The 23,531-nt window shown below is 38.6% G+C and overlaps 1 protein-coding gene and 1 long non-coding RNA gene across 6 annotated transcripts in view; one reads left to right on the top strand and one right to left on the bottom strand.

Annotated features, from left to right (window-relative positions):
* MIB1 (MIB E3 ubiquitin protein ligase 1) overlaps positions 1–23,531 on the bottom strand; it is a 91,028-nt gene that overhangs the window by 32,578 nt on the left and 34,919 nt on the right. For all 5 annotated transcript variants that reach the window (XM_061596789.1, XM_061596779.1, XM_061596798.1 and 2 more), the window contains exons 10-12: positions 22,723–22,830; positions 18,960–19,157; positions 14,676–14,827 (exon numbers count right to left, since the gene is read on the bottom strand). In XM_061596789.1, the coding sequence (XP_061452773.1) occupies positions 14,676–14,827; positions 18,960–19,157; positions 22,723–22,830 (458 nt within the window). The remainder of the gene's footprint in view (positions 1–14,675; positions 14,828–18,959; positions 19,158–22,722; positions 22,831–23,531) is intronic.
* Positions 1,099–8,447, top strand: LOC133370463 (uncharacterized). Its single transcript, XR_009759135.1, has 3 exons — positions 1,099–1,236; positions 1,637–1,683; positions 8,303–8,447. It is a non-coding gene; the product is annotated as an uncharacterized LOC133370463 (long non-coding RNA).

Below are 23,531 nucleotides of genomic sequence, written 5' to 3'. Positions count from 1 at the left end.
ATCTCTACCCTATTTCATGAATGCTGTATGTGGGAGTTTTCTGTAACAACCACCATTCTACCCATCAGAAGCCCTCCCATACAGGAAGAGCACTGATTACAGGAAAGGAGCAAACCAATTACACACTTAAGTCCATCTGATTGGGGTCTACCCCAACTGCTTGCAGTAAGGCATTTTATCTAGATACGAATAGGGAATGTAGTTTATTTTATCCATGTTTAACATATTGTTTTAACCACTGCTTGAAAAACAAGTATACTACCCTTAAAAATGCAAATGTTCTGCCTTCAAGTCGATTGCGACTTATGGCGTCCCTATGAATAGGGTTTTCATGAGGCTGAGAGGCAGTGACTGGCCCAAGGTCACCCAGTGAGCTTCATGGCTATGTGGGGATTTGAACTCTGGTCTCCCAGGTCATAGTCCAACACCTTAACCACCGCACCATACCCTTAACATACATAATGATATTCATAAGATACACTGCAGTATTTCCTAAGGTCAACTGCACTCCAGTTATGGAAGATTTTAAAATAAAACTAAGCATAGGTTTTTCCATGCTGTTTATTCAATAAATTTAAGCCCAATACCTTCTATTTTCATTTGACTATTTTCACACAAAACAAGTATTTCTAAAACTAAGGTGCCTTACAGAAAAGTAATTTTAATTGCTACTTATCCCTAGTTTCCCCCCCCCCAAGCATCTTTCCCCTAATTTTGATCTCTAGGGCCTTTAAACACAGGGACAGATGCTCCAGGCTTATGAATCTAAGTTTTAAAAAATCTAGAAAAATGTAAGTAGAAAGAGAAGAACTCACTTTATTTGACATTGCTAAAAACGTATCAGTACAAATGACTGAGCACTGTTGGGACTGCAGGATGAACAATCAACAGGCAGATGGGGGAGAAAAGATAGAGCCACCCCTCTGTTCCTGGAACAGCAACCAACAGCCAAGATACTATTTTTTGCAATGGTTGACTAAATATGGTCAGGGAAGAGAGAGGCAAAGACAGCCTGTTGGCCTGGGAGTGGATGTTTTGAATGCTTAGCTGCCTATAAAGCTGAAAGAGTTTTGCTCTCTTCCTCTGAGTGGCAAATAGAACCAGCCTAAATGCCATGTATGTTGGAGCCCTGACCTTAACAGCAGCATATGAGCTCTGAAGACAGAAAATAGCTACAACAGATTTGACTGGAAACCAAAACCCAAGAAAGAAGGCAGACGAAACACAACACCTAAAGTGAAGGAAAGGGGAAATATTTGCTTGGGAAGGGGTGGTGGTGATAAAGGTGCATGCTGAATTTTTAAGATCTCGTGAAGATTTTCTTTTAGTTGTTTTAAACTGACAAACAAGAGGCATTTATCCTGTTTTGGATTTCCTAGCAGCCTTATCCTGGATATTTTACTTTCAGTCTTGCAGGCACAAGGAACTTTCCCACCCAACCCACACTTTAGGATTTAAGAAAAGAGCAACAGATACCTGTTAACATTCTTGTTTACGTTTTAGTTATAACTATTTTAGAAAATGAAATATGTATTCATTTTCACCTCACTACTCCCCCCTCCCACATAATGAAGAGCTGAATCAGCGAATAGAGTGAACACTTGAGATAAGATGGCTTCTGCTCATGTCTCTCTAGGTCATTACCTCTCTTCCAACTGCAAATGCTGCATGATAAGCTTACAGGTAACAGAGCATTAGAAGTCCTAAATTATTCCACATGTTTAAAGGATTCCTGTCTGCATGTATCAATTTAATTTTCAGATTTAAATTGGATTGTAATCATGCTTCAGATTAAAATATTTATAATGTTCTCTTGAAGTAAAAGTGCCTTGGAGTTAAACAATGCATTGCCATCCTATATCCTTGCTATAATGAAATGGTCACAAAATGCTAGGTAGATATAGTTTGAGAGAATGAAGTGGTGCATTTCTCTAAAATTAATACTTTTAGAAATTGTTTAGACATCAGTGAATGCAACACTTTAAAATACAGCTAGACAAGTAACTGGTTATGGCACTTAGATTAAAGATGATTTTTCCAAATCTGCTCTTTATATTATAAATGCTTGATACTTAAACACCCTGGCAGTGTGTGTTACCTTCAATAGAGGTACGCCTGGCGCCTACATTATTATCTTTCCGGCGCCAGGTAAAGACCTTCTTATGCTCCCAGGCATTTTAATCATTTTAATCTTTTTATATTTTTAATCCTGTAATACTAATCCTTTTATCATCTTATATTTTGTTTAATTGTATTTTGTTTTCATTGTGTCTTATATGTTTTGTGATTTTATTATTATGATGTATGTATTTTATCCTATTATGTTTACCGCCCTGAGAGCTGCTTGCTATGGGCGGTATATAAATGCAACAAAATAAATAAATAATATGTTTTTACTACATTAATCTCTATTGAAGATAACACACACTGCCAGGGTGTTTAAGTATCAAGCATTTATAATATAAAGAGCAGATTTGGAAAAATCATCTTTAATCTAAGTGCCATAACCAGTTACTTGTCTAGCTGTATTTTAAAGTGTTGCATTCACTGATTTCTAAACAATTTCTAAAAGTATTAATTTTAGAGAAATGCACCACTTCATTCTCTCAAACTATATCTACCTAGCATTTTGTGACCATTTCATTATAGCAAGGAAATAGGATGGCAATGCATTGTTTAACTCCAAGGCACTTTTACTTCAAGAGAACATTATAAATATTTTAATCTGGAGCATGATTACAATCCAATTTAAATCTGAAAATTAGCAAATTGTAATTCTTATGCTGCATTGCTATTTCTCCTTGTAGCACTGTGCTACTGGTAGGCTCTGATTTGCTCTATCAGCTACACTTGCTTTTTGTCATGGGCTGCAGAAACTGAATAGTTTTTCTCTCATCTCAGTATCATTTGGATGTTCCACTTAAGCTTTTTTCCAAATTAATATCCATGAGAACCTATTTCTTTGTTCAGATCACACATCAACTTCAAAAATGCACTTAAGCATTTTAAAACTATGATCTACATATTTCAAATCTTAAAAAGACTGACTTCAAAGTTTATTGGTTCTTGCAACCTGACCTTGTAATTTCTATGCCACACGACAGATTCAACAGAAAAAAATGGTATTAGATTACTAAATATTGCAATATATCTGAACTAGTAAGTGGGGCAAGCCTGCAAATGTATTGCAAATTTAGGAACTACTGCATGAACTTAACGATTCCAGAAATGTTCATTAAGAACCAACTTACAGTGTGTGAAAAAGAACCAGCTGAAGACCAAATCCTCACATTTAGTGGATTTTCTACCACCACCCCTTTGAATTTTTATACTCGGCAACATCTTCAATAACTAGATAAAAAATACTGGGAATTACAGCACAATACTAGCCCTGGGATTTTTACAAATAGAATTATTTCAATTTCATATGGGTAAGTGCCTTCAATAGAATGAACAGAATGAAATATAAAGACCAACAGCAAATCTAGCTCAAAATGGAGTACAACTTCCCATTTTATGGATATACTTTGAACAGCCAACTTTTGATGAAGTCATATTATTCTTCATATGCAAGCTTAATCGACAGTAAGAAGCAATGTAAGTCTGAACAACTACTTGAAATCTTCATGGTAGAACAATGACTTTTAATGTGCTTTAAACTGCTGTGCAGGTAAAACTACGCTGTGGATTTTAGCTTCCACAATAACACCAGATTAGAAAGAAAAACCTGTTGCTGAAATTAATTGGGAACAATTAGTTTGAACCTTAGGATAAAGAGAAAAATGCTTTTCAGCTTCATCCAGCAATTAGCAGCTACTGAAACCTGTCCAGAGCACATACTTCTTTATGTACCCATATGAAGATAAAATATTATGGAATGTAAAGAAGTATGTATTTTTGGCAGGTATGAACTACCAGTAAAAGAAAACTGGACTAAGCTGATGAAAGAAAAAGGAATTCTCTTTAGTCTTCTTTAAGTGACGTTAACATGTGAAAAGGATCAGATGAGTAATAGTACAACTTATGAACCATTAACATTTACTGAATGTGAGAAAAGTGTTGAGTGTGCTTTTCATTGAGAGTACATGGTTTTCACTGACAGTACAATATTGGTTGTAGAAGCATACATTTTATTTTCTACCCTAAATCTAAGAAAATAAAAACACTAGAATAGGCAATAAAAAATTGACACATGAGTGGGCAGGCATGAGAAGACTACTACCAAACAATTTCAGGATCATAAAAACTTTGCCAATAAGTTTCTTTAAAAAATATATTCTAGCTAGATCTCTCTTCACTGTAGCTTTTAAAAAAATCTCTAGATGGATATTTAAAAAGACAAAAACAAATTATACATATACACCAACCACTAAATAAGGAAGGAGTTTCTTGGCAGCTAAAATTGTGTATGTAAAAGATTATTTGAAGTGGATATTAACAAGACCAAGTCACATGTTCATCAAAATGGGTAAAATTCAACATGCTAGCAAAGGATTTCCCTTTCCCTTCTCCCTATCTGCCTTGAGTTTTCAATTAGAAATCTGTCAAGCATTTATATATGCTTACTTGCACCCCTCCTGTGGTTAGCAATTTTTCCAATTTTGCTTGCCCTGCACCTGTCTTGCTCCCACTGATGACACAATCTAGTCTTTACCTCTGCCCACCTACAGTAATTTTTAAGCATAAGGATTAAATGCCATTGGGTGCCACTGGGTGTCCTTGCAGCATGAATTAACAAATGTGTTGTGTGTTGAAGCAGTGCAGGCAGGATACGATTCTGCAGCCACAATGTGCCTTTAATTTACCCAGTTAGGCAAGTGTCTCAATAGGACTTAACTGGCTTCGTCTCGGAGAAGACCCAAGATAGCATTTAACCAGCTCCACTGAAAGATGAAATAAGCAGTTGGTGTTTTCTGTATGAAATAGCTGCTAACCACACCAAGGGTGCCAGTATGGTCAGTAAGGATATGAGAGGTCTCTAACTAAAAATTTAAGGTAGGTAAGTAGATTAGATTTTATAGCACAATGGCGTCTAGGCCATATGGCACCATATGTGAGCTTATGCTGCAAGTAACCACCCTTTACATTCTCATTTAGTTCACTCTTCTGACAGCAGCCAGATGCCATTAGTTCACACGGTCTTAAAAAGAGGAAAGCCTATTGTTTTTTAAAATGTGAAGAATGTCAATTAAGGTCTTGAAAAATTTAATGATGGTAGGTAAAATCTGAATATCCTGGCAGACACCCAAAATACCATTCTTATGATAAGGGGCAATATCCTTTTTGAACCACAAAATGTTATTTATTAAATAGGCTTTGATGAAGAGTTAAGAAATGAAATGTCTGCTATATTCATAAACTATTGCTTGCAAAAACCATGTGAAAATTGACAAAACAGAGCTAAAACCTTTATAATACATATTTCAGCTCATATTAATATTTCACAAACCCAACCATTCATAAATATTACAAATTCTCTGAACTGAGAACTGGCTGTTATTTAATGGAACTACATTAAATATTTTCAGCTTCACATGAAATTAAAGACTTGAATATTTCTCATAAGACACAAAATTGTATTGTATCTTTCACACTGTGTTCAGCCAACAATGAATATTCAAAGATGGTTCGTAAAGCAACACTGGTATAGCAACTAACACTAATTTTTTCTACAGTCAACAGATTTATGATATCAAGGAGTAGAATTTACTAGTAACAAAGTTTGCAAACCTTGTATATTTCTATGAAGCACTGCATCCGAGTAATAGTGCATCCGAGCAACAAATTAAAGATTAATTTTTGAAGGCTCACATTTTTAAAATTGAGCATTGATGCAACTCAGACTTTGCACCTTTGCTTAGAGCACTATTATAAACAAGCAGCAACACAAACCTTAGATAAACTTACACCCAGAGCTTTGTAAAGGCTCATGTTAGTATTACTCTTAGAACATAGTCACACTAAAATGTCATCTCCATCACTCAGGTCAGCTGTTGAATTCTAGCTAAGCACAAGTTGAACTCTGGACATCTGCTGACACAGTTGTAACTCAAACATCTCAGCCATTTGACTGACAAGGTTAACAGATGTTGACATTATCAAATGCTACCATGCTTCTTTCCATGGCCACGTTTTAACCTGATATGGCCAGAACATGAAACTATTGCCATCCAAAACAACACTTGAGCAGCTGGACCGGTACAACAGTTTCCGTACAACTAATAAAAATAGATGCCAGTTTTATAACTGCTTTAAAAACTCAAGGTTCAAGCCAAACACATGTTGTGTTTCTATTAAAAAAAAAGGCATAAAAGTGCATATTTACAGAAATCTCATCACTACCAGCACACTTTGCAACAACACAGGCAGGGTATATTTAATGTATGCATTATTTACATATGGGATGAATATTGCCCCTACTTTAGCTTGGCTCAATGTATGTAGGCCTTCAATGTTTACTGCATGTACTGCCATTTCTACAAAATCAAAAGTGTCTACGCTTTTAACTCTAATTTCAAAGGTTATGTAGTACATTATTTATTTATTTATTACATTTATATACCGCCCCATAGCTGAATGAGAATTGTAACACCAAAGAGAGGTAAAAGAACTGTTTTTATGAACACACATCACAAAACTAGATGCAGAAAGATTCAGAAGAAGAAGAAGAAGATGCAGAAAGATACAGAAAGAAACATTACTATAGAAAAGGCCTTGTAGAACAAGGAAATATGAACCAAGATTGTACCAAAGAACAACTGTAGAAGCACTTCTCTAGTATAACTAGCAAGCTAATACACTGCTTCTTCAGCTTCCCCAAATCAGCTCTCTGTCAACAGCTGCGGTAATTAAAAGTGGCAGTAGTAAACCTGTATAAAAATAGTATTCTCTTTCACTGAAATGTTCTCTTTGGGGGATAAATATGCTACCCAACAGCCAAGAAAAACACATTATTAGTATTGTAGCAGCTCAGCATTCACAAGGAAGAAGCCTCAATTTTAAGGCTATGTCTTGAACTTACTAACTGAATTTACTAACACAATTACAAGTTATGATCAAAAATATATAAAGGACAAACCCAATTATTGCATGCCATAAAAGTGGTTTTTTTTGGTGACTTAATATTTGGAGTTTTACTTTTTCTAACTTTTTTAAATGTACAGATGAGTCATTAAGGGAAACTCTGGAAAATTTCAATTAAAAAACCATATACCTCATACAGATGTATTCACAAGATAAAACTTTTTCTTAAACACAACATGAAAACAGTTGTATGCCTCTTTAATGCTTTGCTAAAGCTGGTAAAATGGAAGCAAATCACCTGTTTAATGGATTTGGTCCCCTTCAACCAGCTGTAGCTACGTATTGGTCACTACAGTCAGACTGTTTTTCATCAGATTACTACAGACAAATGCTTTCATCAGCAAGATATTTTAATAATGGGGATATGAAAATATGCAAGAAAAATTGGCTCCTTAAAAATAATCAAGTACATGAATGCAAGCAAAACTGACCATCCGCACCTATTCTAGGCAAATTAAGAGTAGGAACTCTTGTTTCCAAACCAAAAGCTACAATATTAGAAATTGTGTCTCACCCCCACACTCTCATTGTACATCAATATTTACTTGAGACTAATGGTCCATTTGTTTTCTGTCATTTGGTTTTTTTTTTAATTTGGAAGAGTAAATTGTATGGCAGTTCCTATAAAATAAACTCTAAAAGTGTTCAAACATATTAGTTCTACGATTCCTCTATTTTAATAGTATTTTTTGTACAACTCAAAATTAAGATTGAAGCAGCAAGTACTCATAGTGTTGGAAGATGAGACCCTCAGGTCAGATGGCACTCCACAAGCTACTGGGGAAGGAAGACACAGACCTGAACTTAGAAGATCTGAACAGGGTGATTTATAACAGATGCTATTGGAGGTCACTGATTCATAGGGTCGCCATAAGTTGAAATCAACTCAAAGGCACATAACAACAAAAGCCACAAGCAACTACTCGCTAAAACCTCTTTTATATGATCTTCTACAAAAATTAGAGAAGGAAGCAAAACTAGAGTGTTTTCCCCCCGACATCACTGAAGGTCCAATACTAAGATATCTACTGCCAATAAATAAATGTTTAAGATGAGATGAACCCATGATTGTAGTCGTTTTTCACAAAGGCTTTATGGGATCAAACAGTATCCTTTTCTATCAAGTCTTTAACATAAATGTTAATGTCAATTTATGCTTTCAAAATGCGTCTTAACATAACTACTACAACTATAAATTTGCTATCCTTGTGTCATTTAGGAAGCGCGTTGAGCAGTTGAAGGAAGACAACCATTTGGAGGTGTCCTAGTGTCCACTTGAGGAAAACAACTTTACACCTCTAAGAAAACCAATATAGGCATTTTTTAAAAAATTACTACAAAGTGAATAAACTATTATGGAACAAAGTCATGGTTTGGAGATAGTAACAAATGGAATGATTCCAGGGCTGAAGCAGTAGAATCAATGACAGAATTGATGAATTTGTTAATGAATTCGAAAGAATAGGAAAAAGTATTATAATCAGTCTACTTTTATAGTTTGCTTTGCAATATGATCTCTGGTTCCTCTTCCATTTCTAAATCCAGCTTGGACATCTAATTTTAGCACTTTATATCACCAAAACCAAGAGCTGGTTCAAATGTATATCATGGCTGCTAGAAGCTACAGGAAGTAAGGAGCTGTGATTTTACCTTCCTGCTCACTGGAAACAACTATCCCAGCTCTGGGCCCATTATGTCCACAGTTAAGTGTAACACTTTTATGGAGCCTACGTGCATAAAATCCAATGCACACAGACCTGATCATGCAATCAATATCTCAATTACAATCCAGAAATCAACTGCCCGATCATATCTACTATGTTGGGTGATTTATGTTTCTCTAGGCTCTATGCAAATACTAGGTCCACATATGGATATCCAACAACCTGGAGGTAGGACGGGCATGCCCAGTAGGTGGGACAGAAAGAGGCACTGTCCTCCAACACATCTAACTTCTATTTATATATTTAATCACTATATTTTTACCCTGCTTTTATGACAATTGTCCTTACAAGGCAGCTCATATTAATTAAAAAGGGGGAAGAGACAGGCCCTGCCATTGGGCTTACCAACTAAGAAAAGACAAGACACTTACAGGAAAGAACAAAGGGAAAAGGTAGAGAAGGGAGATCAGATCAAGGCCAGAACTAAGTGGTGAGCTGCACACATTTATGTTCAATTTCAGTCAGGCTAATCTTCCTTTGTTGTAAATTCTTGCATGAACAGCAGTTGGAGTCTCTTGTTCTTTTGGCTCATGGATGTATCCTTTCCCCTTGACTCTGATAGTGGTCAGGGCAGAGTTTTCTTTCCAGCAGGGAGGGAAGAAGCAAGTTCCCTACAATCCACTTCTGTAGTCGATGGATAAAGCCAGGTTGGTCTCCTCCTTGGAATGATGTTCTTCCTGGGAGGCAGAGAAGGTAGCCTCCCAGCAGCCCTTGGTCCCGTAACCAATGGCAGAAGCCAGGGTGTGCTATCATTCTGCAGCTCCAGATGTTTGAAATGAAGTTTGTAACAACTGGCCAAGCAACCAAGCATCATGTAATGTGGCACAGACAAGTCTGGTGCAGATATGACCCTATCTTACAAAACCATGACATTCAAGTTGGAAACCAATTTCCCTCTTCCATTCTGGTTAAACAAGCCAGCTGCCGAACCCACTGTTTGAAGTTGGTTTCGAAATTGACAAGAATTTCTTTTAACTCACAAATTTAAGATTAAATCAGGATTCTCTGAAAGTGAAATGTAAATGCTGCAAAGGTGCTTTCCCCATTCATGCCAGAGAAGAAGGGAGATTATGCAAGTTTAAGTCTTTGCTCATACTAGTTTTAGCTCATGCACATAGCACTGAACTATTTCGCATAATCTACAAATGTGGCCAATGGCTCAATTCAGACAATGCACCAAATCAAGGGTTTTAGTAACCTCAAGTTTAGAACCTAAACTGTGACATAAATTTCAAAATGTAGAGACAAACCAGTTATTGAACCTTGCCCTAAAATTCACTTGCCTGCTTTCTATCAGCAAGCCTCCCCCATCTAAGTGCACAAGTCAAGTTCACAGAAAAGAAACCACCCCTGCTTTCCTAGAAAACCTGGTGAAGGAAAGATGTTCTCTCCATGCACTAGACTTTTGCAGGAAAGGAGAGAAACCACCCCTCCCTTTCATCCCCCGTTTTCATGAAGAAAAGGAAGGGTGGTTTTCTGCCCTTTCAGCTGGTCTGCTGCACAGGATGTGGCAGCAGCAAGAACCCTTTTGAAAAAGAGCTGCAAAATGGGAGAGCCTACACACACACAACAGAAATGTGAAATATGGGAGGAATTACTTCATCCCATTCTAACTGGGTTTTTGCGGAAGCGGATTTAATTCTTTGTGATGGTCTTTCACTGGGGAAGATGTTGAATAATGTCCAAGGAACAAGATGGCATATATCAGAGTAAAGACCTCAAGGTGATGTTGGAGATTTTTATATATATATATTTAATTAAAACCAACCTTCTTAGAGGAGGATTTTAAAGGGACCTGGGAGGATCCAGAAAATTCTGGGTCAAAGATTCCAAACATCTGCTCCAGGTAAATTGATGGAAACCATTATTAAAACTAGAATTATACCATATATAGAAGAACAAGCCTTGCTGAGGTAGAATCAGCATGGTTTTGGTGATGTCCTGCCACACAGAGAAAAAATACATACCAAGACTTAAGTATCTGATTTGAAACTGTATTCCAAGACTGTGATTTGAGACTATATATAAGTCCTACGCACCATGCAACAAGGACTGGGCTAATTACATTTACTCTAGGCCTCAAATGTCTCAAGAAATAGTGGGCACCAAAGAAAGGCTGCGAGTCAATGCTGTCAGTACCAAAGATATATGTTAGGTACTTAGTCCATAAAATAAAAGAATGCCAGGTACAAAGGATAAACCTTGTGCAAAAAAACTATGTGCTGAAACTTAAGCAGAAAACCAAGATTGCTGGAAAAACAGCACCAGGCACTGAGGCATGGACTAAGTGCCAAGGCCCCCACATCATGGAACACCAAGTACTAAAGTGCAGGCTAGTTACCACGGTTAACAATGCAAAGAAGCAATCCTAGGTATGGAATCTGTCAACTATAGAGCATGCTGGGTACAAAGGCTGGAGCTTGGTACTGAAACTGTGAGAGTAGCTAAGGTACAATCTTGGTACAGAGACTTTGTGCTGAGAAAAATTGTACCAGCCTGGGTACTTGCAAAAGCTAACTGTACCAAAACTCTCCAGTATTTTTTGAGAAGTTTTGACATACTGTTTAAGGTGCAACTGCTCAGCTCTAACTGTAAATGGACCTATAGAGAAGCAGCAATATGTACTTAGTGAGAATTACTGTCCTTACAGCTGGTGGAGCTGTAACACATCTTGTTGGTTAAGCATGCTCATTTCTTTCCTTCTCTAACCCAAGTCATTGTACGGGAAACTGCTTGCAGACTGTTTTTGCAGGAGAGGTTTGGTGCATGGATACTGGTAAATACTATGAGATACTAACCTAATTTCTCAGCTCTGTATTGCTCTATGTATCAACACTGGAGCTTGATGCCAAAAATGAAAGTTGATATTAGAGATCTCTCCACTAGAAATTTTCCTAGATACCAATGCTGTAGCTTGGCACCAAGGCTGTTTGTACTGAGAAGCACCCTTATGTCTGGATACATAAGTGGGGTTTTGGTACCAAGAGGCATCCCAAGTACAAAGTTGAAGTTTGGTAGCAGGACTGTCTGTACTGAGAAGTTCTCAAGGTACCAAGAGACTGGAGCATCCTGAGACTACCACAGCAAATATGTAATGAAATCCTGCAGCTCCAGATATATGAAGTGTCAGTATTCACCTCATCCCCTGAAGTCCCACAGGGCTGGCCTCAGTTGGTGTTTCAGGAATAGATCCACTTGTGAACCCAATATTTATATCATGAGAGCTGAATGGTCTATAAGCTAAAGCCAAGACCGAGTCCTTTGGGTGAGCTACTCAATGAACTATGGTCAAGATCGATAACCAAGTCAGATGTCACAAGACACATCTGATGGTCCAGAACCATTACCAACCAAGCTATACTTGCACCTATGTCAGAAATAGGGCACCCATGAAGGCTGTACCACCAACACTGGAATCAGATTCAGCATATGGAGGCACTGGTTCAGTGGAGGCTTACGCTCAGAGACAATAATGTTCATACTCAGAGATACATTTAGCCCAGGTCTGTCTTAACATAATTGGCTGAGAATTTGCTAGCAGCTCAGGCAGGGATCAATCTTATGATAGTGGAAATAATGACCAGAGGGAAAGAAGCAAGCAGCACACACAAGGAAAACATTTCTTGTGAGGAATACTCATGAGTAGCAATATCAGATTCAGATCACCAGCAGACCCCTTTTTTTACCTTTCTCTCTCAGAAGAAAAATCTGATGGATAAATCAGATAAAAATCTGAGGCAAAGTATATTTGAGGAGAAAAATCTGAAGCTCTATAGAAAATTTCCTTATTGTTGACGCATGGTGATCAAAAAGAAACTGAGGGAGAGCACTGTGATGCCCCTGTATTTATAATGCTGTAAATATGGTAAGTGCGGGTTTATTAGAGTATATATGGTAAGTAGACTGAGTGAGAGGGGGGAGTACATGGGCTGGAATACTGGAGAATGCTGTATTATGATTGGCTGAGCGTTTGAGTGTCTGAAGGTATAAATGAGAGGATGACTGTTGAGAGAGGACAGCTGTTGATTGAGAGGGTTGGTTGATGATTAGTGGGTTGTGGGTTGGATTAGATTAGGCTGGTAGTGAGGGAGGTTATTGACGGCTAGAAACGAAGAGAAACGCATCTGATGAAACCATACGCTTCTTAATTATACCTTTAAGTAATCTTGTTATTCCTGTGTATATAAATAAATATTTTTTGGTTTACCTAATGCCTGATCCTTGGCTGGGTTTACACAGACCAGAAGGGTGGGCAGGGCATATACCTAGGTGGGGAAACAGTATCAATGGTGGCAGCGGTGAAGAGATAGTGTAACATCATCAAGTATCCAGAGCAACCCAGGGCTGTATTCTTTATAGGCACAAAGATACAGGGGGGTTGTGCCCTGCAAGTGCACCCAGACACAAAGTATCAATAGGCCAGGAGGTGACTAAGGCACAGTCTCAAGGCAATATTGAATTACAGGGAGTGACTGGTGGTGCTGCCTAGCAGTGGGATCTTGAGAGATCTTTGCTAGAGCCGGTGAGAGAACCATTTAAAGACCAGGACCCTGAGGTGGGACCATGACAAGGCGGTGACCACAGGCAGGTTCCTACCAGGTGGCGCCTGAGGTGGGATCCTGACTGGAAAGGACCTGACAAGCATCTTGGTCCCCAGCCCTGAGCCATATAGGGGCATGGGGCTTCCTGCTCAGGGGCAGGGGCATTAGGCTTTGCAACGCTTCTAAATACCGATTTGTGCAGGTATAGATCCCATAGAAAATATAACTGTAGAAACAGATAAAACAGTTCCAGATGGAACAGAACAGTATACCTTCAGCAAAGCAAAATACCTTAATTATCAAAGTCCATGGTAAAGAGGTATGTCTTTAGTATACAGCGAAAGCTGTACAATGCTATATGTCATTTAGGTCTTTAAAAACTAATGTGAACACCTCGAATTGGCCATGGGAAATGAACTGGCAACCAGTGTGACTGTTTTAAAACAGGGGTTGTAAGAGCTCTATATGGAATTCCAGCAGTAACCTGGCTGCTGTATTTTGGACCAACTGAAGTTTTTCAATCATGTTCAGGCAATCATGAGCATTACAACTGTCCAATCTGGAGGTTACCAGATTTGACTACTACACTAGTTAGATAGTGTAACTAATTACACTAGTAAGATGCTTATATCATCAGCTGTTTTTACTGATGCTCAAGTAACGTTTTCTTATGCAGCTCTAATTCAGTACTTGGAAATGTGGCTTTATTTCCAGCTCTGAGACTTTTACCTATGGTTTTGATACATCAATTACACTACTAGCTATTTCACCCTTAGGCTCTTTCATTTTTTATCTCAATCCTCTTCATAATTTCTATTTATCATATCCCAAATTAACCACTTCTCAACCAAGTTACATGAATTTTAAAGAAATGAGAATGCAGTTTCACTCTCATCACAACAAAATTTAAATGATACAGCCATACAGAGAAAGTCTAAATTGCCCCACATGATGGGTATTATCACACAGTCCAAAGAGAAGGAACTGCAGGGCCAATGAGAATAACATGTGCAGCAGTTCACAACACAGTATAAAAATAAAATATTGTTGTGGTATGGATATACAAACCCAATTACACACGAACCATCTCACAGTACAGAGCATTTTAAGATGACCTGCACGTATGTACATAGACCTTATATTAGATCAGTTCTGCAATGCTCACTTGTGCTATTATAAACACTTAAACCTCTGAGCAACAGAAAAACCGTAACATGGAAATGAAACTCTCATCTGAACTAATGTATAGTTTTTCCTACAATGAAATCATTTTTCTAATAATTATTTTACTTACCAAACACTAGGAAGCAACCAATGTTTACTGTACCTTGGATTTCCTCTTAGTGCGGCATGATGGAGCGCATTAAATCCATTGTTATTTGTAATAGTAACATCTGCTCCAGCTTCTAGAAGTACAGCCAAGATGTCATCACGCTTTTTACTTATTGCATCATGAAGCGGTGTGTCACCCTCAGAATCCTAAAAATAGGCATTAGTTAATTCCTATAAATACCTACTTAAACTGGGTATTTGCAGAGAAAACTTTTGATCATGAAAAAGTTACATTTAAATAATTTAGGTTATAAAAATACACAGATAACTACTATGTCTACAGTAGGGCCCCGCTAATACGACAGGTTAGGGATCAGGCCCCCGCCGTAAAGTGGAAATCACCATAAAGCGGAACCCATAGACTATAATGGGCCGCGTCAAGCGAAAATGATGCGAAAATGTCACAAAACACCATAAAAGCACAAAATCAGCTTTAAAACGGGGAATTTTCCTGAATTGAAAGCCGCCGCATGAGCGGAACACCGCAAAACAGAACACCGGTAAGCGGGGCCCTACTGTATATAGAATATAAAACCATGAATGTTGACAGGTCATTGTATTTTATCAAAAGCCACATTTTGCATTGACCAGTGTTCCAGATGAGGTGGCTTCTGCCTCTCCAACTATTACCATAGAGCTACCTTAGGATAATCATGCCTTGAGTGGAGGAGAGAAAGGAGACAGAAAAGTCTGGAGAGCTCCCCACTATCTAGCTTCCCATATTTCAGCTGAAGTCGTTCTGTTGTCCTTCAAGTCACCAGTAAACTACTCAAGAAGCATCTTGCCTTGAGGGGAGGAGAGATCTAGTTTTCGAAAAGTCTCCCCCACTTATATCTTGTCTTGGCAGCTTTAGTCTATAATTTTAATTTAAGCTTACTGTTTTAATGTTTCTATGAAACCGCTTTGTAAGGTTCACCTGGAAATTTGTGTGTGCGTGAAGATATATATCAAAAATCAAAAATAAAAGTAGTGAACAACTGTATGCGCCAAGTAGCATAAAATGCCCAAAATATTTTCATCCATGTTTAAGGAATTTCAATAGGGTTTTTTGCAATTTGTTTTGAAAATTTGATTATTTGGATGTCTAACTTGCATTGCTTCCAATATAGGGGAGCAAAATTACACTACTTCTTTGTAAATACCAAGTATTTATACCAAGTGCCTTATAGCTCAGAGGGCATCAATATGATGCTGCTGATCTCAAACCAAAGAGATTCCACTGTGGATGCAGGGAGAGAGGTAGACTGAAGATACTTTTGGCAAACAACCCCATCAGCAGGGAGCAGGCTGCTTCAGAATGGAAGCTTTAGAAGTAGCCTCACAGAGTATTATAGAAAGTATCAAGGCTAAGACAGCATGAATGATGTTGCATAGGTCCTTTCAGAATGTCAGTGAGGAACTGCATTTGATGGACATGAGTTAGGCAGGGGTGGATAACTTATGACCTTGTCTAATTTCATGTGGATGGCAAATCCAAAATGGAGAAAGGGGAGAGAAAGAAATGGGAGTGACCCTGTCCACCTTTGAATCCAGTCATGAAAAGGATCAGGAAATCAAACTTTTTCAGACACAGTCATTTTGCTGAACTTCAGGTTGAAGGGGGATTTATAAATACAATAAAAAATTATTATAGAGCTCTCCTTGGATTTTTAATTTTTCAGACAGTCCACCAGAAATTGGTATGCCCTCTTCTGAGGTAACGCTGTGAGCTTTGTCTCACTTATATGAATTGTCTGAAATCGAAGTAAAAAATTCCTTTTAGTTTCCAAGTGAAAATACAGGAGGAGGAAGAAAAAAAATCAGCAACCCAAAATCTAACTAGACTGGCAGATTATTTGTTTTATTGCCACGTTAACAATAACTAAAGGGTGCATTCAGGACTATGCCCTAGCACTGTAGGAATTATTTCAGGCCATTAAAACGGGTTCTAATAGGGAATACAAAGGTAGGTAGGGCCTTGAAAGAGACTATTGTGGAGGAACTATTTGATGCTGCACTTCAGACGGAACTAATGCCATTGCAGAGACCAAATCCAGACATGCTATTCTGTGATTTAAAGGAGGAAACAATGGAGTTCTAGGGAAGCTGAGAGTGAGAAAAAGACTGCGCTTTATGACTAATCTATGGTTAGTGGTATTTCTGGAAACCTCCATGTCAATTTACTGTATAATTTATTTACTTATAATGGCATTTATAAGCCATTTGTCTGCCACCTAGGAAGTCCCCAAAGCAGCTTACAAAAATAAAAACATAGTATAATAAATCAAAAATATAAAAACAAGACACAGCAACATACCCAAGAATTTCCTAACAGCTAACATTATGTCATTATGTAACTACATGTAAAAAGAAACACCCTCATAATATTTCTGAAAGTTAAAAGGAAAGGGATCATATAGGCCTTTCAGGAAGGGGGTGTTCCAGAGCCTATGAACTGCTGTGAAAAATGGCCCTATCCCACCAGGCCCCAGATGGTGGTGAAATGCAGACCTCCCCCAGCAGCCTCAAAAGGTAGAATTATGCAGAAGTTGTCCTTTAGATACCCCTGGATGCAAACCATATGGGGCTTTAAAGGCAACAAACAGCAATTTCAATTCTGCAAAGAAACAAACCAGGAACAATGCAGATAACAATACACCAAAGTAATGTGGTCTACACAACAGCCCCTGACAGCAGCATTCTGTATCAGCTGCAGTTTCCATACACACTTCAAAGAAAGCCCCTTCTACATAGTATGTTGCTATAATCCAATATCAATATAACCAAACCATATGGCCAGCAAGATCTTTAGCTGGAGAAGTCCAAGCAGTGCTGAGAGGGACTCTGGTAACCATCCGCTGCACCCTGTGAGCATCTACCTGTTGTCTCATTGCCTGCCTGCCTGCCTGCCAGCAGAATTGTCTCCACCTGCAACTCTCAGAGGTGTAGCCCAGGAAGATCTTTAGTGCAGAAGTCCAAGGCAGTGGCCTTGGGCACACTCATGTGGTGTCAGTAAGGACTAAAGTTTATAACTAGGTTTCTCGGGATAGCCACTATGAAGCAAGATGGCTGCTGTTGCTGTTGTGCGCTCATTAGAATGCCTGAAAGAACTCCTCCAACACCAGATGGGTGGCTACATCACTCTCCCCAGAGAAGGATCTTCTCTATAGTGGTGCCCTAATGGTGTAACTTTCTCCTCTCTGAGACATGGATGGTCATACAATGATGGGGCTCTACTGTATATTTGTTTTCTCTAGCTTTTGCAGACTAGATTGATTTGAGCCTGTTTTGTGATATTTTGTGCTGTTATTTATTTATTTATACTGTTGAAGTTTTTTATTATTTTATTCTGAATTGTTTTTTATTAAAATCCTGCTATGGAAGTCACTTTGAGGTCACCTGGTGATGAAAAGTGGCATACAAATACAAATAAATAAATAATAAATGTGTATCAGTTGTCAGATTTGCCTTCTCCATGAAAGGAACAAGGATATCACAGTGGCTGAAACTTTACCATAGAACTCCTGGCCAGACCCACAACCTGGCCAGCAGGAACACAGCTGGTTACAGAAGTGTCCCCAGACTGCAAACCTGATAAGGCAGCGCTACTCCATTCTGAACAGGTTGAATACTCATTCCCAAATCAGCTGTCCTACTGCAAAAGGGACTTCTGTGTTGTCTGGATTAAATCTCACCCTGTTCACTCATCACAACCTCCCAACACTGACTAAGGGTTTCCACTGCCTCCCTGGAGTCTGATGGGAAAGACAGCATTGGGTGCGATCAGCATACTGACAATATTGCACTGCAAATCTCTGGACAACTTCTTGCAATGCAATATGTTAACATATTTATATGTCATGCTATCCCTGAAAATATGCACTCCATTAACTATTAAGCCCTTACTGCTAGATAAAGCAAACTATATTAGAGGGCTATCTGTTTCAATCAATAGAAAAAGCCCCCTGAGATTACAGAACTTGTCTATCTATGATCTAAAAACTACAGAATACCAACAGAGGATCAACAACTGAACCAACAGTAACAAGATCAAGCCAAAACCAAGAAATTATGGCAACAGATCAAGGTTATAACTGCGTGTATTTAACATTACAATTACACATACTTGCATTTTCACATAAATGCACACAGCAAGATAAATTACTCAAATCTAATAATTATACAGTATTTGGAGGCAGATCCTATTTTGCAGCTTTAATGTTATTTACGCACATCCATAAAACACTAGGTTTCCATACATTTTTGTACCAAAATAATAATAAACAGCAGCTTAAATTACCTGGAGGCTGGGATGGCAACCAAAGTCCAGTAATGTCTTTACTACTTGGAGATGACCTTTATTAACAGCAATATGAAGTGGCGTCTGTCTACGTTTGTTGCGAGCATTAAGATCTGCACTGCCTCTATGCAAAACCTCTATCACAGCTCCTTCATCACCAAAAGCTGCATGGTGAACAGCCCTGTCTCCATCTTTGTCCTAAATGATCAACATTCAATTGAATTAGTCATATTACTTTTGCACTAGACAACAGTTCTAACTTCTGACCCATAATTAAGCACATACATTGGCAAAGGAAAATAATACAATGGCATCAAATACCATGTTTACCTTAGCAGTGAAAGAAAGACTAAATGAGAATATAAAATAGTCTGCTTGATATTTTGCTGAGATGCAAACAACATTTATATGCACTACTTACACATTGCAACAATTATTTTACTGTTAAAATGTACTATTCCATGTAATAGTTGCTAAATAGTTACAACCTGTCCAGAGTTCCAAGAATTAGGGCATAGCACTGCAGGATCACAAGCTTCCTGCTCCTTCAACTTGTAAGTGCCTTCCCCATCACAGTCTGGCATTACACATGACAAGTTTATGAACCAGGGCTAGCAACAGAACAAACTCCAGTGAGAGGATTATTAAGAGACATTTACATATAAAATAAGGCCACTGCGGACCAGATGAATACAATTATTTAACATTCTAATTAAACAAACATGTTAATTGGCTTACCAATGGCAGGATGTCTTATCAACCCAACTTTTTTTGTGAAGGGCTACTGTTAAAATATGTAATTATCACCACTTGTATTTTTCTGCATTGGGAGCAGTGACCACAGTGCTATTAAATTAAACATACATGTAAATGGCCAATTGCCAAGAAAATCCAACACGGTCACATTTGACTTCAAAAGAGGAAACTTCACAAAAATGAGGGGATTGGTAAAAAGAAAGCTGAAAAACAAAGTCCAGAGGGTCACATCACTCGAAAATGCTTGGAAGTTGTTTAAAAACACTATATTAGAAGCTCAACTGGAGTGCATACCGCAGATCAGAAAAGGTACCGCCAGGGCCAAGAAGATGCCAGCATGGTTAACGAGCAAAGTCAAGGAAGCTCTTAGAGGCAAAAAGTCTTCCTTCAGAAAATGGAAGTCTTGTCCGAATGAAGAAAATAAAAAAGAACACAAACTCTGGCAAAAGAAATGCAAGAAGACAATAAGGGATGCTAAAAAAGAATTTGAGGAGCACATTGCTAAGAACATAAAAACCAACAACAAAAAATTCTATAAATACATTCAAAGCAGGAGACCATCTAGGGAGGCGATTGGACCCTTGGATGATAAGGGAGTCAAAGGTGTACTAAAGAACGATAAGGAGATTGCCGAGAAGCTAAATGAATTCTTTGCATCTGTCTTCACAGTGGAAGATATAGGGCAGATCCCTGAACCTGAACTAACATTTGCAGGAAGGGATTCTGAGGAACTGAGACAATTAGTGGTAACAACAGAGGAAGTTCTAGGCTTAATGGACAATATAAAAACTGAGAAATCACCGGGCCTGGATGGCATCCACCCGAGAGTTCTCAAAGAACTCAAAGGTGAAATTGCTGATCTGCTAACTAAAATATGTAACCTGTCCCTCGGGTCCTCCTCCGTGCCTGAGGACTGGAAAGTGGCAAATGTAATGCCAATCTTCAAAAAGGGATCCAGAGGGGATCCCGGAAATTACAGGCCAGTTAGCTTAACTTCTGTCCCTGGAAAACTGGTAGAAAGTATGATTAAAGCTAGATTAACTAAGCACATAGAAGAACAAGCCTTGCTGAAGCAGAGCCAGCATGGCTTCTGCAAGGGAAAGTCCTGTCTCAGTAACCTATTAGAATTCTTTGAGAGTGTCAACAAGCATATAGATAGAGGTGATCCAGTGGACATAGTGTACTTAGACTTTCAAAAAGCGTTTGACAAGGTACCTCACCAAAGACTTCTGAGGAAGCTTAGCAGTCATGGAATAAGAGAGGTCCTCTTGTGGATAAGGAATTGGTTAAGAAGCAGAAAGCAGAGAGTAGGAATAAACGGACAGTTCTCCCAATGGAGGGCTGTAGAAAGTGGAGTCCCTCAAGGATCGGTATTGGGACCTGTACTTTTCAACTTGTTCATTAATGACCTAGAATTAGGAGTGAGCAGTGAAGTGGCCAAGTTTGCTGACGACACTAAATTGTTCAGGGTTGTTAAAACAAAAAGGGATTGTGAAGAGCTCCAAAAAGATCTCTCCAAACTGAGTGAATGGGTGGAAAAATGGCAAATGCAATTCAGTATAAACAAGTGTAAAATTATGCATATTGGAGCAAAAAATCTTAATTTCACATATACGCTCATGGGGTCTGAACTGGCGGTGACCGACCAGGAGAGAGACCTCGGGGTTGTAGTGGACAGCACGATGAAAATGTCGACCCAGTGTGCGGCAGCTGTGAAAAAGGCAAATTCCATGCTAGCAATAATTAGGAAAGGTATTGAAAATAAAACAGCCGATATCATCATGCCGTTGTATAAATCTATGGTGCGGCCGCATTTGGAATACTGTGTACAGTTCTGGTCGCCTCATCTCAAAAAGGATATTATAGAGTTGGAAAAGGTTCAGAAGAGGGCAACCAGAATGATCAAGGGGATGGAGCGACTCCCTTACAAGGAAAGGTTGCAGCATTTGGGGCTTTTTAGTTTAGAGAAAAGGCGGGTCAGAGGAGACATGATAAAAGTGTATAAAATTATGCATGGCATTGAGAAAGTGGATAGAGAAAAGTTCTTCTCCCTCTCTCATAATACTAGAACTCGTGGACATTCAAAGAAGCTGAATGTTGGAAGATTCAGGACAGACAAAAGGAAGTACTTCTTTACTCAGCGCATAGTTAAACTATGGAATTTGCTCCCACAAGATGCAGTAATGGCCACCAGCTTGGACGGCTTTAAAAGAAGATTAGACAAATTCATGGAGGACAGGGTTATCAATGGCTACTAGCCATGATGGCTGTGCTGTGCCACCCTAGTCAGAGGCAGCATGCTTCTGAAAACCAGTTGCCGGAAGCCTCAGGAGGGGAGAGTGTTCTTGCACTCGGGTCCTGCTTGCGGGCTTCCCCCAGGCACCTGGTTGGCCACTGTGAGAACAGGATGCTGGACTAGATGGGCCACTGGCCTGATCCAGCAGGCTCTTCTTATGTTCTTATGTTCTTATTTCCTTCCGATTTCACTGTTTACACTTCTCTCCCTCACATACAGGTATATATGTACCTGCAACTCAGGATTATGCTGCATACATCTGATGAAGTGAGGTGGTGGGCTCTCCAACACTGGAGGCATTCAAGAGGCAGCTGGACAGCCACCTGTCGGGTACACTTTAACCTGGACTCCTGCATTTAGCAGGGGGCTGGAATCTATGGCTGTATAGACCCCTTCCAACTGTACTATTTTATGATCCAAGTGGAGAGTAGACTACAAAAGCCTATGCCATTATACATTTGTTAGCCCTAAAGGTAGCACAAAAGTCTTTGCTGTTTTTGCTAAAAGAGACTAACACAGCTACCCTTCTGGAAATATTTAAGTTATGGGACAGATGACAATAAAAGAAGAAAGCATAAAAAATTAAAGAGAATCCTTAGTCAGAAGCACCAATAATCAAATATATAAATGACTGATTTGAAATATTAAAATCATTATGTAACAATAGGGTGACTTCTATCAGTACCATTATGTTGATAAATTAACTGATACCTCAGCTTCTACATCCACATTCTGTTTCAGAAGCAACTTCAAAATGTCAACATGCCCATTCTGACTAGCAGCTTGCATAGCTGTGTGTCCCGCACACTGCCCATTTACCTGGAAATATATGATTAATCAAGTTAAGGCAGCTTACAAATATACATTCATTATATGCACACATGCTCAAAAATTGCACCAAAATATCTAAAGGTAACTTTAATACATTTTAATATATTTTTTTGTAAAGACGTAAGATCAATTGTCTCTTCAAATTGCAATATCTTTTACTTACTAGCTAGGCTAAAGTAATGCACTATTGTGACATTTTAATCTACTAAAGAATTTCAGATTTATATTACAATGCTATTAAATTGAGAGCCACTGTGGTGTAGTGGTCAGAGTGTTGGACTACAACCTGGAAGGCCAGGGTTTGAATCCCCACATAGCCTTGAAGCTCACTGGGTGATCTTGGGCCAGTCACTGCCTCTCCGCCTCAGAGGAAGGCAATGGTAAACCACCTCTGAATACTGCTTACCATGAAAACCCTATTCATAGGGTCACCCAAGTCGGAATCGACTTGAAGGCAGTCCATTTCCATTTTTCATTTTCAAAAAATCTTTTCAAAAGATTACAATATGGGGGAGGCAACATTCATACATAAAGCAATTTGACTAGTTTGATGAAATTTTGACAAGTTGCTTATCTACCAAAACCTTACCATTACTACTATTTTTTCAATACATTTATAATGCTTATCAACATATCTGCAGAACTCAAAACCTAAGGCAATCCAAACCAAGACAAATCAGGTGAAGGCC

This window comes from Rhineura floridana, chromosome 1 (assembly GCF_030035675.1).
Source record: "Rhineura floridana isolate rRhiFlo1 chromosome 1, rRhiFlo1.hap2, whole genome shotgun sequence".
NCBI lineage: Eukaryota > Metazoa > Chordata > Lepidosauria > Squamata > Rhineuridae > Rhineura > Rhineura floridana.
This window is presented reverse-complemented; position numbering and strand designations above follow the sequence as displayed.